The sequence below is a fragment of the Coffea arabica genome, chromosome 11c (genome assembly GCF_036785885.1).
Source record: "Coffea arabica cultivar ET-39 chromosome 11c, Coffea Arabica ET-39 HiFi, whole genome shotgun sequence".
Taxonomy (NCBI): Eukaryota; Viridiplantae; Streptophyta; class Magnoliopsida; order Gentianales; family Rubiaceae; genus Coffea; species Coffea arabica.
The window spans coordinates 44,174,479-44,193,261 of record NC_092330.1 but is presented as its reverse complement, the minus strand read 5'-3'; the positions used below and the strand labels follow the sequence as shown (position 1 = coordinate 44,193,261).

Genomic DNA, 18,783 nt, shown 5'->3' with positions numbered 1-18,783 from the left:
TACTAAAGCAAAAGGTGTATTCGACTTATTCAAACTGACAGGATATGAGGCCCTATGACTTTTGGCTAATACACAGGTCTCACATTTTAAATCGGCAGTTTTGATACTCGAAAAAAGTGCTGGAAAAAGGTGCTTCATATACCCAAAAGAAGGATGTCCTAGTCGCTGATGCCACAGTCGAATCTCTCGTTCTTTGGTGTTATCGGTACTCCTTGTCTGATTGGCTCTACCGATACTGAAATCATCAATGTAATATAGATCCCCCCTCCTAGTACCATGACCGATTATCTCCTTTGTGAGAATTTCCTGAAGAAGACAGAAGGTTGGATACATCAGTACCATACAGTTAAGATCAGTAGTTATTTGACTTACTGATAGTAACTTATTTGACAGTGAGGGAATCAATAAAGTATTCGGTAGAGATAAAGACGGAGATAAAGTAACAGTTCCAGCTCCTGTAACTGGATACTGCACACCATTAGCATTGGAAATTTTCGACCGTCGTGGTTGAGTTACGGATGAGAAGTCAGTTGGATCATAGGTCATATGATCAGTGGCTCCTGAATCGACAATCCAATTACTATCGCGTCGATGTGAGGAGTTCATACCTTGATGCTGATTGGTAGAAGACGTAGAGTGCACCTGGGCAATATTGATATCAGCAACTGCAACGGCCACCTTTCCATTCTGACCAGCAACATTCAGTCGATCAGCTGGCCAATTTCGCCCTTTGCGCTCTTTCCACCAGGTTGGATATCCGTGCAACTTGAAGCACGTATCTTGTGTGTGCCCTTTCTTATTGCAGTGGGCACAATTAACTTCCTCAGTTGGCATCTCGGCTCGGGGTACTAAAATCGGCTCATTCTTCCTTCCCTTGGAAGCCATGACAGAGCCGATTGAGTGGTCTCCCCCTGTTATCATCACCGATTGTCTGCTGTCTTCTCGTCGGACATAGGCATATGCCTCTTCTACTGTTGGAAATGGTTTCATCCGCAGAACATCACTGCGAATCTGGTCCAGTCGGTCATCTAACCCATCGAGGAAAGTGTAGACTCTCTCTTCCTGTATGAGAGAATTATACCTGCTGATATCGGCAGCACATTCCATCGGGTTCGGCCGACGAAAATCGATCTCCCTCCACAAACCTTGCAAATCGTTGTAGTACTTTTCGATCAGCCCACCAGCTTGTCTCAGTCTAGTCACCTTCCGCCTCAGATCATACAGTTGGGATGTATCGATTCCATCAAAGTATGTGGTAGCAATAGCATCCCATACCGCTTTTGCTGTGGGAAAACGAACGAAGGTACCGATCAAGGATGGAGCCATATTATTTATCAACCACCCTTTCACGATAGAGTCTTCAGTTCGCCACCGTCGATACGCTGGATCTGTTGGTGACGGCTGAGGGAGTTCACCATTAATATACCCCAATTTGTCCTTCCCTGAGATATACATCTCGACAATTTGGGACCATAAGGCATAGTTGGTATCATCCAACTTGATGCCGATCTGAGCCGAAGACGAATCCATGCTCGGTGTAGACTTCTGGCAGCTATTCAGGACTTCCATCATCCGAGTGGCAAAATCCTCTAGAACTACGTCAGCTTGTCCTTTCCCACCGTCCGTGAGCGTAGACGATTCGGCCATGGCTGGTTGTTGAAGAAATTATCAGAGTAACACTTTGGAGCAGAGATCCTAGAATCCCTGCTCTGATACCATGTTTGAAGGAACGAAATTTAGAGAGAGAGTTTTGGGAAGATTTTCTTTATTTCTCTGATGCAGACTAATGATGGTACCGATGCCTATTTATAGGCTTTACACAAGAAGGTCATTGATTATCCTCTCACCTATCAACCACTAACAGATATCTATCAACCACTAATAGATAACAATCATTCCTATCATATCTCTAATTGATATACATTCAAACATTAAGAATATTCACGAATCTTATCTGATACCAATTACAATTCAATCCAACAGCAAGTGCTTGGCTTGGCTTGGCTCTGCAAAAACATACCACGTGTGCGTTACTTTCTTCCACTGAGCTTTTCTTGCTTGATTCCGTCTTGGTACTCTGTGGTCTACGGCGGAGGAAACGAAGACTTGAATGCGCCATTGAAGGATTTCCAACCGGGCTGCTTCAATCCTCAGTTGTTTTCTGACAGAAACGTTCTGCTCATCATGTAGGTCAAAGCGAGAAGGGAGAAAAGAAAGCAAGAAAGAGTCGTCCCTCCCGCTTTTAAAATTCAATTAAAGGATGTTTGCGCGATCCAGACCTTTTCGGTCTTTTCGGTTAAAAAAAAAAATAGAACATGTAGATATACGAGACTCTGTAAATCTTCATCAGTTTAAAAAGTTTGCCCAAGTACAAATCTTTAGCAGTTGAAAAATCGATACGTTTGGAATGAAAATTACTTCCGGTGGCATGCATGCAGCACTTTTAGTGATATAATGCGTGTGCAAGATAAAGTAATTATAAAAAATTAAAACATAATTGAAAGGACGGATTAAAAAATGTGTTTATGATACAAGCGAAATATTATGTGAAAAAATTTAACAATCCAAAGGATTTGACACGAACACGGACTAAATTGGGGGTGACACCCAAAAATACAAAATTATGGTACGTGAATGATACAAAATGTTGCTGCCACCCAGAGCACCTTATCCAGACGCTTGTGTGTGTTTCCAGTTTCACAAATAAAAAGACCAGCTTTTTCCTCAGTAGCGCAGCAGCTTCGTGTAAAAGAGTTAGAAGGCCAAACAAATACGAGTTGCTGCTTGATTCTTGGCATTGGGCTTATTGACCCAAGTCACCGTAGACTTCGGGTCAATTTTTGATCCATGAGATTTTTATTTCCGAAGGCACCCCACACGGGACGGTTCGTCGACTGCGTTTGACCCAGTTCAGCACGCTACAAAACAAATACATCGCACGATGACAAGCTTCCACTTCCAAGTTTCAAGTGCCCAAATTTCTTTTGTAACCGACAACGAAAGAAGCTGTGAATGAGCAACGGATGAACTCGTCCAAAGCCAATAATTTACCTTATTTCACATTAGGAAGAAGATCATTAGATTAGCTCAGCCTTGTTAATCAAACATCATGAATATTAAGATGAGATGAAACAAGGTCGGAAATATTGAGAGGGGGATGGCAAATCGGACAGAACAAGTCTTTTTGCAAGAAGATTTAAGGGCCTCAATTTATGGGCCTCAAATTGGGTTGATTTTGAACATTGGCTCTCGTTCGAGTCTACAAAACTTGGTGAGAACTGATACTGAACCGGAATTTGCGCAGAAAGTGTGTGCCTTAAGATTGGTGGAGCTTGCAGTGTTTAAATCAGCCCCCATTATCATTATGTGCGCAACTTGGTACATGCAAATCTTGGCCCAGTGTTCAATATACCAATAATTGATTTTCATGTACCAAACCAGTACTAGTTAATCTTGTTTATAAAAATTCATATAATTTTCCCATGAAGACGAACATAAGATCTTAGGTGAAACAGGCCTGTTACTTACTGATGACTAGCCAATCCGTCTCATATTGGTGGGCTAGCAGCAAAAAAGGTTGGGTTGGGTCTGCGGGTGAATATTGGGCAAGTGCTGGACACAACCCAACAACAACTCTTGCTTCCCTCCACCACGCCTTTTATTTCCACACAAAGTCACGCCTTTGTCGAAGAACAACTTAATTTAAACAGTCCAACCTCGAGCGAAATTCAGGTAGTAATTAGCATCATTGGGAGGCTTCAATTAAACGAAAAATGAATGAGATTAGATTAGAAGAACAATTGCACGTGTGGATGGCACTAACACTGTGGAGTGTAGAATGACGCTGGGAGTGTTCCCTTACCAACTAGCCATTTGACACTTTCCTAAATTCAGTGATTCAGATGCAGACCAAACCAATGAAGTTGAGAAACAGCCCTCACGTGTCCCCTGTCTTCGAATACGTGGCCAAGAACTGAGGAGAGCCAATGCAGCTTTAGTGTTTCTTCCTCAACAGGACCGTCCAACCGGGCAATCCTCGATCAGTCCTTTCATTTCTCTCCCAAATCTTGTCCAAAACCAACAATTGATGAGTTGACGATTTAAGGCCATAGCCATATGTGCAAATGCGTGATGGGGCTGACAGACGCATTTGCTGTGTGTCTGTTCCCTACTTTTTTGGGGCACACAATCTTCTGTTAACTGTCAGATGGAGCCCAAAACTCTGATCCGTCTGTCTTTGGATTTGCTCTGTAACTTGTGTATTCCTTGCAGCAACCCTCCTTCCACGTATATAGTAAAGATTTTGTGTTAGCAAGGTTTTGTCTTCCTGATTAAGATATGACATGAGCACTCTCCAACAGCATCATACTAGAAGCAGCCGCTACTTTCTGTGATAGGAAAGGAGTAGTACTACTTTGTTTATTACGACAAAGTTTGATTCTCACAATCTCATAAAATTGTCCTGTGAGCTAGGAAACCTTTTACTGCGGATGATACGCCAGGCCAAGTTTTGTAATATGAACATAATTAAAACGAAATTTGATTTTCTTATATAGGCACATGCAAGATTCTATATGCCGAGTAGTTATCCCTTTTTAGTGTGTTTTTTTTTTTTTTTTAAGAAAAAAATAAAAAAAAGAAGGGAAGCAGTAGTGTGTGTCAATCTTCTCATATGCTCTAGTATTAGTTGTTTAATGGCACGATGATTAGACACTAATATGCTTTGTTAGTTGTTTACTGGCTTTGAATGGCAGGAACTTTTGCTCAATCAAATGATAACTCCTCTGTGTCTGAGGAATAGTTTAGTAACTCCACCGGCTCCCAAGAAAGACGCATTTAAGGATGGATTGAACAAAAAATGGGAAGTGGATTGGCTTCTTTTCTTTCTTTTTTTTTTGCCAAAAAATCTTTTGCTTTCAAGGAGACAGAGATCTAAAAGGGAAACCATACATATTGCAAAGGTGGAGGGAGGTCTAGGGTCACTAGTTTGTTGCTTTAGATTTACAGAAATACACTCTTTTAATTCTAGATGAGAAATCTAACGGGAAAAGACCGGGGCTGTATATAGCAAAATTGAATGCCAGAGTTATTCGTGTAATGTAGCATTATTGAAGATGAGGGTTTGACAAACATTTTTTTTTTTGTCCAAGACCAATGTCCTATCATCGTTATAAGTTGGAAATAAGGTTCATGAATTCAATTCCATGGCTACCTAAACACTTGGAATTATTTACAGCTTGTCATACTTTTCAACAAATTAATATTCATCTCTCTTTTTTTTTTTTTTTTTCTGGTCAAGAAAATAGGTTGTTAAAATTAATTAAAGTTCACAGTTGTGGAATTTTCAACTGCAATTATTTGTGGGTCTGCAGGTTGACGGTTGAGACCACTTGCTTAAAGGCTCACTACCCCACTCGTAGGACATAATTGCTCATATGATTCATTCTGGGACTTAATTATAAAACGTTTTTATTTGGACTTTCAGCTTCATCAATATGAAAACACACCAAATAGTAGTAACAAATTTTTTTACCAGTCCCACCAAATAACGAGAAAAGTAGCTTTTTTTTTTTTTTTTAAATCTTGGAGGTGGCCAGTCTTTAATTAATTTACACATTTTAATGTTTCAAATTTGGCCAATATTGCTGTACGTATTATATATATATATATATGCAGAGAGGAGTCAGAATATATTCTGAGACGAAATTAAGGTCATGCATGTATCTCTTATATATAGTCGTGCATGGCGACTCGCGCATAAGGATGTAGAAGAAGAGAGGATCAGTAAACTATGCCGCCAGTTTTCTACTTTATGAAAGATCCATGGGACATAATCGCTATCAGTTGAGATCAGTAATTATCTGTTCTGGAAAACTTGCATGCATTATATAATTATTATTTGGGACCAACTCCTACCTTGCTTTTGACTCAGAATATATACACGCACACATGCGTATATGAACTCAACAAGATAGGTCAGAAATCAAGAATGTAATGATTAAGAACCGACTTTCAACCACAAAGCACAATGCCACTTAGGTAACACGTATATTTGAGTTCTCTTTTCAAAGGTCAAGTTTAAACTTATCTTGCTCTCAATATATACCAAGTGCATAGAACTTTTCTTTTGCTTTAAAATTTCTATCTTCCGACTTTAATAAAGATGACATGATCTTCACAATAATCGAAAAAAAAGGGTCAAAATCACCTTTTCTTAATGTTTTTTTTTTCTTCTTTTTATTTTCTTGTTATAACTATTCGCTTCACTTGACTATCTGAAGTAACAAGAAATCATACGTATATTGAGATGGACATAAAAGGGGCTCCAAATTTCTGAATTGTCCGCAGAAAAGAACATACAACGGAGATCAAATGAACGTGAGTCAGCACAATACTGGCGAACTAAAAATAAGATTACCGACGTCGAATTGTAGACCATGGCGGTGGAATCATGACTCTGGGTAGAAAAGAACAGTGAGTTGGGAATAATTTTATGAAGACAGAGAAAGATGGTGCAAAAGGCCGGCCGGTGTGATAATATTGGTTGGACTGCCGCTAATGATACTCATAGACACGTCCTTGGGTGAGCCAACTAATCTAATCAGGGTAAAAATCACTGCCCCCTTGAGGTTTCCAAAAAAGGCTATAGGAAAGCCCTCTCTGGTTTTAGAAAATCGTCATCAAGACTCTTCTGTAACTTTGCCCTTAATCCCCAACTTTTGGTTTTAAGGTCAAACTAGTGAAGTTAAGAACAAAATATAATAAACCTAGAACTAATTACAGTGGAATTTCTTTAATTTATATTTGTAATTAATTATTCCTTCAACACATTTGCTTTAGTCGACTTTAGCATTGTTTTATTTTCTTCTCTTTCCTTTACATATTTAACAATTTTTTTTTGTTGTACAAATTTATTTTTGTGATTGAGGACTTTGTAATTGCTGCAAACTAAAAGCACCCATTTAGTTTGAGATATTTATTTCATACAATAAAAGATACTACAACTTAAGCAGTGGTTTTAACTTCCAAAACTTGATGAAGTTCTTCTTTGCTAATATGCTTAATCTATTTGAAAGTACTTATGTTTTTTTATTTTAGTTTTTTATTTTAGTTCTTCTGTTTGCTATGGAGGAAAGTGTTTTAGTATGTCATTCCACTAGCATCAATGAAGTATTCTGTACTGTGTTTTTAAGGGCTTTTGTATTATGGTGGATCCAACCTTGTTTTGTTTTGCAAGTGTATGGCAATTTTAGTTGATGTTTGTTTTAATTGTTAGATTCTTTTTTTCTAATAATGCTCATTCACATTTACATTTGTTACACTCCTTGCATTTGGACTCGTTCCCAAATGAACTATGCTCATGCAAAAATGAAAACTAAAGGCATGAAATAGCAGATTTACCAATCAACCAACACATAAATTATGAACTAAACAACAATTGATTCTATCTTAACTTGATAGGTAACATGGAATTCATAATAATAATCATAATAATGTGAGAAAGAGGGAGAAACTCTTATGCCAACATACCCATGGGAAGGGGCGTTGCTTCCTGTGTTTCCTTGCAATGTTTAAGTTACAAGCCAAAAACTAGAGAAAATACATTATTTTTAAGCTAAAAAAATTATTCTCTAGAGGTGCTAACTACTAATCCTCAACCCTTCCTTGTTAGCTTTTCTTAACAAATTAACTTCCCCAACTCCCCCCCCCCCCCCTTCTCTCCTTTTTTTCCCCTCGTACGTTCAATTACAATGACCTTCCATGTCCCCAAAATTTTCACTCGCATGACGATGGAGGAGATCTTTAGCTTCTATCACCGCGGACTACTGAACACTCATGTACCCTATATAATGATTACCCGCTTGAAGGGTTGTTGAGACAATTCCAAGAAAATTACAGGTAAATCCACTGCGCATAATTATGAACCTTATGAAAGTGTAATCTAGTGCTGTTCAAAATATTTGGCACCTTAAGTGGCTGAAATAAACTGATAAAGCTGAATTTGTGAGGTAGAAGAAATTATTTCAGAACCATGGTGCCTGCCCAGGCGTTGCATGCGAATGTCTGACATCTGTTATTAGAAGCTGGGTACGTAACTTGAGATGAAGATTTTAGCATCTATCGTCATCATCTTGCCAACTACAACTACCATGAACTTATGTGAATTTCAAGCTTTTAAAGCATTTGATTGACTTCCTTTACCTGTACGTAATTGAAGACTTACGACCCCACAATCATTTCCCCCCGGTCTCCTCCTACCACAGTCAAATCACCAAATGTGTAGGTACTAGGACCTAGTAGAAAACTGAAGAAAGAGGGGGAAAAAAAAAAAACTTTCTTTTTTCTTTTTGAGTTTGTTTTCTTGTAGAAAATGCAGTAATTTTAATAGTTCTGAATGCGTCAATTTAGAGTTGAACAGTGCTAATGGTGATCGAGAATTCACTCGATGACTGGTAAAAACGAGAAAAATGCCGAAAATGAAAGAAAGAAAAAAAGAAGCTGTATTTACTTTATGTCGTAAAATTGTTGTCTCACATTTTTCATGCTTGCATTAGATGATCTCAATTTCTATGAACATGGATCCGACAGTGAAAAAGTTGTTCAAACATATTCGGGATCCAAGAAAATCTGTACTAGACATGTCGTGTTTGAAGGACTACACATGTAGATCTTTAAACCCTTGTTTTCTTTGTTCCCTATGATGACAATTCTAAAGACTATCAAAGAATCAGCAGCGTGAAATTTGAATTGCAATTTTTTATGCCCTCCCCGTGCGAAACCGTATATGTAGTGGTTTAATCCACAGATGGTGGCGAGATGAATGGAAACTCACGTATGAAAACTAGGAGGACAAAACATAGTAGTGGTTTTTTTATATGATTACGAATAGCCCATAAATTAGTGGTGTGATTAAGACATGAGTGGCTAGTTTAACTTTACAATATTATAACTAATCACAAATAGTGGGATGAAAACTAAAATATATAATTTAAACAATCTCGTATGTATGTATATAAAAAAAAAATTAACTATTCGGATAAATAAATTCTCCATACTTGTTAACTATTCGGATGCTGCTGGCAAGTGAAAATTGTAAATCAACTTCATCACAAGTGAGAGAGCCTCCCAAGCGGAAACAAATCCTCTGCAGTATTAATTCCGCGAGCGAAGGAATCAAAGATTTTTCAGACTTTGTCAACGACGACCAGGTGCATGGTTAGTGGAGTCGGATAACGACTGAACTAACTCAATGCCTCGCGCCACACATAGTCGATTCAGTGTGTTCGCACAATCATTGCTCAAGCAACTTATCTGCTGCAGCAGCAGCAGCAGCTTCTTGAGTTCTTAGTTGAATAGGAGCTGAATGATGTTGAACTTAATTAGTAATTTAGAATACAGTGGACGAGAGAGCTGAAGGTCTTAGTGCATAATAGTGATATATAGTTTATCAAACTTTGAACTCTCTGGTGGAGGAGGATGCGCAAGATGATTAGTTAGGCTTGTAACAGGTATCCAGCACCCCCAGTCTCGTGTATGATACAGTTTATATGTTGATCTATTTAAGTTTTGGATCGAGTTTTTAACCTATAATCTCTTAAATGTCTTAGTTGTGCTAGATGATTATTTAGGTGTCACATAACAAGATAACTAATCAGTCTAATCTATGCATTAAGTGGGATTGACGAAGTTTGTGGTGGAATTAGGATACGTGACAGTGGCAGTTAAAAGGAGGAGAGGACACAAGGACCCCGCAGGGCCAAAAGCAGCCAAAGTAAAAAGAAATCTTGCTACCCAAAGTGGGGTTTATAATTACACGAACGGCCCATTTGATGAAAAAGATGAGAAGGACAATTGCATGGTCAAATTGCCAGTTCATTTGGGAAAATGGGAAGATCCCCATCCATCCCCATTCCCCTTAGCTTGTTTATGAACGGTGAATGTTACAATTCAGAAGGCTCTGATGAAGAAAGAATTGGCACAGAACAAAAAGATACTCGATCCTGCAGCGGCAGCGGCAGCAATATCAAACATCTAAATCAGATCGTGGGGTGCCATTGTTGCATGTGTGCATGCGCTAATGCGTACAAAGTCTACAGATCTCTAAAAGTCAATACAACCAAACAGAGAATAACAAAACTTGGAAATGGGACGGAGAGTGATTATTCATAGGGCAAAACTATGCATTTATTATAATTTTTTTTTTTGCGATCCCAGCCCAAACAAGACAGTTGTTTGTCAAGTAAGTATTGAAACAAATCTTTGGAGCACCGACTGGCATTAATATCTTTGCCCTGACCTTCACTAGCTGTCATCGCTGGGCCGTATTCATCGATTTCCAGGTTCCGTGGCCTTTTGTTTTGACTCTCGAATGTAATTCAGACGCTCTCCTGCAAAGAAATTTATTATGCTAGTATTTATTTTCCGAGTTCCCATCAAAATTGCAGACATCGGAATCAATCATGAACCAAGGATCATGCTAGACTAGACCTCATCAACCGTGCCGTAAAGATGGCACTAGGAAACTGCTTGGCATTTTTTTTTCCCAACCTCGTAATTCACAAAAGAAAGAAAAAGAATATGGATTGAGAAGGCAAAAGGGATTCTAAAAAAGTCTTCTATCATGAATATTTGATAACAAAATGAGTACATGGTATTATCGTATGGGCTAAAGTGGATAAAATTTTAGGAGCATTAAAAGAAGGCTTTGTAGGTGTAATGCATGGCCGATATGATTAAATAGGAGGGTTGATGTTTACTTCCCTTCAGCAAAAATTGACATCAGAAATTTAAAAAATAAAAATAAAAAAAGTTCAAGAAGCCTATTTTGGAGGGTCGTATAAACTTTTAGCTGAAAGCTGTAAAAGATACGCCATAAATTTCATCATTCATGCAGATTCAAGTGTCACTTCAACGTCTTCACCGCATAAATTTAACTGTTCCTTTTACTTTAATTCTATTCGGGTTCTCCATCGATTGCAATTGCATAGTTTTTTTTTTTTTTTTTTTTGTTAACAGGATGTTCGTGTTCGGGTTAATTCTTATGAATCCCACTAATCTCCTGTTATCTGAGCCTAGCGCCCCAATCCGATCAAGACATGATAAGTGTCTAGGCGTTTTCATAACACAATTTCAAATTTAGAACCTGAATATTTCAAGAAAACATTGATATCATGTGGCTAAACCCACGGAGGCGATTGCAATTGCATAGTAGCTCTAACAAAAGTATTTTTCTACCGGTACTTTTTTTGTTTGTTTGTTTGTTCGTAGTGAGATAGCTAAATGAAAATTGACCTGTAAAAAAACTTTTTGCTGTTTCACATCGTACGATTATCAAATCATCATCATGAAAACTAAGACAGAAGAAGAAGGTCCCACCAAGAAAAAATAGTGGAGGAGAACGAGGTCCCACCTGTCGACTGGTAACCCCGTTGGGTGGCACCGTTAGCACAGCTGAGGACCCCACCCCCCCACCCCCAACACCGTAGACCGTGACCGTCGAGGATGGTGGCCTTTCACACATAGTGATAGTGGACTGGACGGCAGCAGAGCAATTATACAAATTCCAAACAGACCACAACCTTTCACCCACACCATTTCCGCTCCAAGTTTGACCTTGAATTTAGAGCAAAATATCCGAATTGCCAGTGCAAGGGGTTCGGTGGGAGCATTGATCGAGCCAAGACAAGACGCTGTTCGGGTGTGGAGTCTGGTGGACACTGATCGAGCCAAGACACTGTTGGTTCTTAATCCAAGGTGGACAATGATTGAACCAACACATACGTTTTTTGGGGTCAGTTTACCTTTGTATGCCCAACCAAACTTGGCAAGTGGGCAGAAACTTTAGGTCCACGGCCCGAAGAGAAATAGTAGTGGCTCTTGACTCAATAATTCCTCCGAACCTTTTTTTTTTTTTTTTTTTGTTTGGGTAGATCAATTTTGTTGTCAGAATTTCAATCCTTAGTATCAATTCATAAGATGTTTAAGGTAGTTGATAGTATTACAAAATTAGTAAGTTGTGTATGTATATTTCAAACTGCTAGTATAAACTATGGATCCGTGTAGTGCAAATCTCGCGTACCATTATCAATTCATCCATCCATCTGTACTCGTGACAGAAACTACGTGGAACATTTCATAGATTTGATCAATTTGAAAAAATCACTAAATTTAACGTATTTATAAAAGTAATTTTATTATCTATGTTGTTTGAATGTTCCAAAGGAATGGCACCAAAATTTCCACAAGTGGAATGGACATTGTCCACTTGTTGTACCTTTGCACAATGACACTAACTTGTAAGTATCATTTGAGGTATGCTCTAAGGTTATGATGACTAACTGTTCTCTAATTATTCCAATCATTTAACTTCAATCATAGACTTTGATTTGGTTGCCAAGGGACTGGTCATGAAAATGGATATGACCAGGTTAGCTGCTCGCTCACTTTGGAGATGTAGCTAGACTAGAGTAGGAAAAGATCGCAAGTGCCTAGCTCTAAAGACACTTGATAGAAAACAACGCTTCGTTTGGATTAACTATTTTTTTTTCGCCTGGGGGATGATTTTAAAAAATTTTGCTGTAGTAGAGTTTTTAAGAAAATATTTTGAGATATTTAAGAGTAGAAAATTTTCTAAAATATATTTTTTAAATTTTTTAAACTAATCTTTAGATTACTTTTTAGAGTACTTTTTAAAATTTTTTATTAATTTAAAAAACTAATTTTTGAAAAAACGCTCCAAAAACAGAGGATCCAAACATAACATTTAAAGTAAGGCGGAAATTTGAGAGTTTTGTCCTCTGGATGTTTTATAGCGTCTCCCTCTTTAGTTTTACTAGGTACAACCAATTTGGATGAAAATAATTTATTTTGAGTTAATATGAGATAGCTCTCAGAGGCTTGGTCTGGTGGTTGAGATTGCTGAAGATGGAGCCTCAGGTCCCTGATTCGAACCTTGCTGCCAGCAAGTTGCTGAGGGTGGTGAATAGTCTGCGGGGTCCACTCCCTGCGAGACACACCTAAAAAAAAAAAAAAAAAAAAAAGAGTTAATATGAGATGAGATTACTCATTACTAAATGCACTAAACAATTCGCTAATGTTGTGCTAAACTGTCTTCTAGCTGTCGATCTAGATATCAATAATATTTTTTTATTGTTCCTCGAGTTATTTAGCAAATAAAAAAAAAAAACTCCCGAGTCAAGCAAAGCTACTCTACTGACCCAAGAAATACAAAAAAAAAATGTGAACTTTTGACATGGATGAAATGCTTTACGGCTCTGCCAGTACAAAGATTGGGCAAAAATTAAGTCCAAAATCTCATACATTGCATGAAAGCTTTTAAAGTTGGATGCAAAAATGATATCGTCAGGGACACATATGACCAGAACGCCATATCGTTGGTTTTTCATGGATGAAGTGGACCCTTGCTTTTATAAAATACACATCAGTGCAGCTCTTTCTGATATATACTTAGTTTTATCGGAAAAAGTTGTAATGGAAACGGAAAAAAAAAAACCATTAATGGCTTTACCAGTCAGTGATCTTCCAGGAATCCAATGCACAATCCAATTGACTAGAACTCTCAACCGCCAAAGCAGTGCATTCTGCATAGCTTTATGCCTGAAAATTCTTCTCTCATTTTTTGTCCGATACCATCACAAATGATACTTAAAAAAACCAATCCATGGCCGAGCCAACACACTTGTAGGTTTTTTCCCATCTTTCACACAGGTGTATAGGGGCAAATTTAATGGAGATGGCCCTCCAGCTATAAATGCATGAAAAGTACCATCTTGTGCTATTTCAATGAAAAAGAAGGGCAATTGTGATGAGCCCATGTATTATATATCATGAACCTGAGGCCAATATGATAGGGCAATGCCTAAAGGTACCCTTGATAGAGATTCAGATATCCCATTCCTCATCCAGCATCTCTTGTCCCCAACCCCTCTTGCTGCTGCTTTTTCGGTATTCTCTCCACAAACTTTTAACCATGCGTATACGCCATCCTTCATGGCACAACGAATTTTACTTTTTCTTGAAACACACTTGTGCTGGGAAAGAAATTACATATTAAGGGCGCCAGAACCGGGGTACGATGTTTGATCGAGTACTATATATATACAGGAGTATTAGTATTAGCGTTTGACTAAAATAATCAGAGGGGGTGGAAGAATAATCAATTCTTGAAATAAAAATGGCTCTAGCAATGATGAGAAATAGGACACTGGTGGGCGCACCATAGGCACGTGGGAGTTGCCTTTCTCTCATTGCTTGCACGCTGGCATGGAGGCTAGCAAGCTAAGCTGAAGCTGCCTATAACCAAACCACCTTTCTCCCTAGAGGGTCTGGCAATAACAAAAAACAGTTTGGCTTCGCAAATTTCCAGGGGGAATGATTGCCAATTTTTCCCGTCAACCAAACAACCTTAACATATTTCAGGTCGTGATCATTTTATATTTGTGTCTTTTCTAAATTGAGTAACGTGAAATTGATATTTATTACTTCAGTGGTCTAAATTTTTTTCCCCCTTTTTTCCCCCTTTTTTTGGGGGTTTTTTTTTTTTCAGTACTGAGTTGTGGGAACTAGCTAGGTAGTTAATTACAATCAAATTCATGATCTTTGACGGGATATTGGTGTACGCTTTGTTTCTGTCTGTTTGCATGTCGATATCAAAAGGGGTGGAGAATGTGACTGAAATGACTTGGATTTTACCTCATTTGATTTCCTTGGTTCATGTCATTTTTTTTTTTATCGTTATTTATATAGCTTTTGCTTGTTATACCAGTCACATAATAACCAGTTGAGCTAAAAAAAAAAAAAATGGAAGTAGTGTATCAATTCTTGGGCTGAATTTTCCTCTTTCTTCAAGAATATTCTCCACTTTCGGTTTTCATCCCGTTAAAGATTGGTTTGTATTGATTTTACTTTCTTGTCGAAACATTAGGTGTTGGAACAATAGAGTTACTGAATACTGAACTCAGTATTGTGTTTAGTGGTCATCTGGGCTTCCGACAAATTGTATTGCTTGCAGCTGGAGGAAGAACTTTCCAAAGTGACTGGTGTCCTTAAAGTGAGGCTCTTAGCAAGCATGAAATTGGTTTTGTCTAATACTGCCACCTTGCATATCTTGTGAATTGGTAATCCTACAAGGAGGAGAAACGAGTTCAAAGATGAAGTTTATGAAACTAGGATCCCGGCCTGATACTTTCTATACTACCGAGGCTGTAAGGTAAAGTTTTCTTCGTCACAGTTTCAATCAATTTGTAGCCCCTTGGTATCTTGAATATATCTGCTGAATTCAGCTATAATAGTTGATTCTTGATACCCTTGTTTCAAGTGACAAAGTAAGAATCTTTTCTGTTTGTTGATGCAGGTCAGTCTCCTCAGAGGTCTCCAGCGATCTCATAGTTCAGGTCAAAGGAAGCAGATATATGCTTCATAAGGTAAATTCCTTGGTAATTTACTCGTCTCCGTAGACTAATTCTGTGAAATGAAACGAAATGGGAAATCAAGAAGAAAAGTTGTGAATTTTGTGAAGTTGACAACTTGTCTTGGCTGTCCTGCAGTTTCCCCTGCTATCCAAGTGTTTGCGCCTGCAGAGGCTGTGTGCTGAAAATCTCGAGTCACAGCACCAAATAGTCCAGCTACCTGATTTTCCAGGAGGTGTCGAGGCATTTGAGCTGTGTGCAAAGTTCTGTTATGGTATCACCATCACTCTCAGTGCCTACAACATTGTCTCCGCTCGATGCGCTGCAGAGTACCTTCAAATGACGGAGGATGTGGAGAAGGGGAACTTAATTTACAAACTTGAAGTTTTCTTTAATTCTTGCATACTTCAAGGGTGGAAGGATTCAGTTGTAACATTACAGAGCACCAAGGCGTATCCTTTGTGGTCCGAGGACCTCGGCATGACAAGCAGATGTATTGAAGCCATTGCTTCAAAAATTCTGGCCAACCCCTCAAAGGTGTGCTTGTCACACAGTTATTCAAGGAGAGGGAGGGATGATATCTCTTGCAATGGATCAGAAAGCCAGAGGCAGAAACCTGCAACCAAAGGCTGGTGGGCTGAAGATATAGCTGAACTGGGGATAGACCTCTACTGGAGAACAATGATAGCCATAAAATCTGGTGGGAAGGTGCCCTCCAATCTTGTAGGTGATGCGTTGAGGATTTACGCAGCTAGATGGCTACCAAACATATCAAAGTACATAAGCGTTGACAATGAAGTGGAGTCTGAACCTGAGATGGATTCAATTAAGGAAGTTACATCTAAACACAGGCTGCTTCTTGAATCAATTGTTAGCCTATTACCAGCTGAAAAAGGTTCTGTTTCTTGCGGCTTTTTATCAAAATTACTGAAGGCTGCTAACATACTTAAAGCCTCTTCAGCTTCCAAGAATGAATTGGCGAGAAGAATTGGAATTCAATTGGATGAGGCCGCGGTTTCTGATCTGCTAATACCATCACTGTCATACACAAGTAACATGTTATATGATGTTGATGTGGCCATGACCATATTAGAGCAGTTCATGTTACAAGGACAAAGTCCCCCAACAAGTCCTCCAAGAGCCAAGCGGGATTTCGAACGAAGGAGGTCTCGTTCGGCAGAGAATATAGATTTTGAGTTTCAGGAGAGCAGGAGGTCATCCTCTGCATCACATAGTTCAAAACTCAAAGTAGCAAAGCTCGTGGATGGATATCTACAGGAGATAGCTCGAGATGTCAACGTACCCCTCTCAAAATTTACAGCAGTTGCTTCAGCACTTCCAGAGTTTGCCAGGGTCGATCATGATGATCTTTACAAAGCCATCGACATTTATCTCAAGGTAATTATTTCCATAGAAAACAGAAAGACTGATTAAAAATCAGACCGTAGTTGATTCTTTTTCTTGTTTCCTTATTTTTTACTTTTGTTTTAACCTTTTTCCTTCCTGTTCTAAAATTACACAAGGGGTTAGATGTTTAAGAAAGGTTGGAGCAGAAGAATACAAAGACAGATTAGTTGATAGAAATCAGGATGTTTGTCAATGTCATTCAGTGGATAACCAACTACCTTGACCTTTAAATGCTGTCCATTTCTTGTTTGGTTAGTTAATTCAACTTTATTCACATCAATTTGGTATAATCTGGCAGTAAGTCCTCGTACGTTGATTTTACTGCCTACGGCCACGTTCAATGGTCTGAGAACTTTCGGTGGGAGGGACTCAAAAGAATTTTAGATAATGTTCTGTCATCACAGGAATCAGGATTATTGGTGTTAATTTGATCCTCACGAATCTGATGGGACTTTCTGATATTCACTGCTTGACTCGGAGTGCTACATGCCCACTATTTCTCTCTATGTTATTTTCTTTGCTTCTGTTTCACTCGAATTAAACCTTTATCCTTGATAGATTCCTCTACCAATTGAATCATGAATTCCCAAATGGGAGAATGGTGTTGACATAATTCCTTCTACTAAACTGTGCAGGGACATCCAGAACTCAACAAAAGTGACAGAAAGCGTCTGTGTCGAATTTTAGACTGCAGAAAGCTATCCGTTGAAGCCTGTATGCACGCTGCCCAAAATGAAATGCTTCCCCTTAGGGTAGTGGTGCAAGTTCTTTTCTTTGAACAAGCTCGAGCTGCCATGGCTGGTGGCCAAGTCACTGATCTGCCAAGCAACATCAAGGCTCTTTTAGCTACACACAATGACCACTCATCAAGGCCTGCAGCATCCTTCAGCAACAATGGTATGACACCGGCAGATGATCAATGGAGTGTCTCTGGAGCAAAATCACCCAAATCAAAGCTTTCGACTCTAAAAATGAAGCTGGCTGAGGATGATGATTTGGATGAAAATTACCAGGATGGGATTGGGAAATCCTCAAGAGTTAAGGCATTATGCATGCTTCCTAATCGACCTAAAAGGATGTTGAGCAAGTTGTGGCCTAGCAACAGAAGTACTAGTGAGAAAAACTGAAAGAAATTTTGTTTTCTTTCTAGTTAAAAGGGATGGTTATTTGATGGTTAACATATACTCTACCTTAATTTTTTTTTTCCCCCCTTTGTCTAGTTCTTGCTTAAGCTTTGTAATTGTTAGGGAAGATAATCCAATGTGCATTATTGGTGTACCTTATGCTAATAAAAGCAAATGTTGTAGAGGCTCAAAGGGCCAAAAAGAGTCTCTGAGGAACCTCTATTAGTGCAAAATGGAGTTGGAGGCTTGTGAGGCTGGAGTCGGGACAAAGGTATTGTGCATATTTGTTCCATCCAAGAGCATCCATCTTTATCATATATTGTAACTTAGTGAATTCCCCTGTCGAGAAGAGGAAATTTAATGAACTGTTTATAGCGTACCTAAAACTTCTCTCTGTTCCGGAGTGGAGTTATTCACCTTCAGGCGGTTGCTTTTCAGAAATTTTCTTGTACAAATTCAGGCGAATGTGGAACGGCATTTGAAAGTATATTTGTTTTTTGAGGAATCCATATCTGCAACTTGAAGAATTCATCAATGCAGCTGGTCCTCCTCACTGTTTGTGGCAATGATGCACCTTCTTAACAACAACAAGTGTCAAGGCGAAATAAATTGCTATCACTCGTATGCTAATCAAGATGAAAAATATACAAAGAGAATTTGCTCTAAACTAATGTTGTTGTTTCTCACAAGGAGAAAACTGTAACGCAGGAAATCAAGACTTGAACTCCTGGCAATGTCATATCCTCCCAGAAGAGAACGCAACAACCCCCCAAAAGAAACAACAAAAAACATAACTTGGTAATAGTGCATGAAGAACATAGCAG

General features: G+C 38.7%; 2 protein-coding genes across 2 annotated transcripts; one reads left to right on the top strand and one right to left on the bottom strand.

The window, feature by feature from the left end:
• LOC140016631 (uncharacterized) lies at positions 1-1,822 on the bottom strand. The gene is made up of 2 exons (XM_072070195.1): positions 609-1,822; positions 1-306 (listed from the first exon to the last, which is right to left on the bottom strand). Exons 1-2 carry the CDS (start codon positions 1,645-1,647, stop codon positions 269-271), a joined length of 1,077 nt encoding a protein of 358 aa, XP_071926296.1. The 5' UTR covers positions 1,648-1,822; the 3' UTR covers positions 1-268.
• Positions 1,823-14,288: 12,466 nt separating this feature from the next.
• On the top strand, positions 14,289-18,324 carry LOC113716869 (BTB/POZ domain-containing protein At1g67900-like). The gene is made up of 5 exons (XM_027241400.2): positions 14,289-14,439; positions 14,945-15,229; positions 15,374-15,443; positions 15,567-16,826; positions 17,471-18,324. Exons 2-5 carry the CDS (start codon positions 15,171-15,173, stop codon positions 17,960-17,962), a joined length of 1,881 nt encoding a protein of 626 aa, XP_027097201.2. The 5' UTR covers positions 14,289-14,439; positions 14,945-15,170; the 3' UTR covers positions 17,963-18,324.
• The last annotated feature ends 459 nt before the right edge of the window (positions 18,325-18,783 follow it).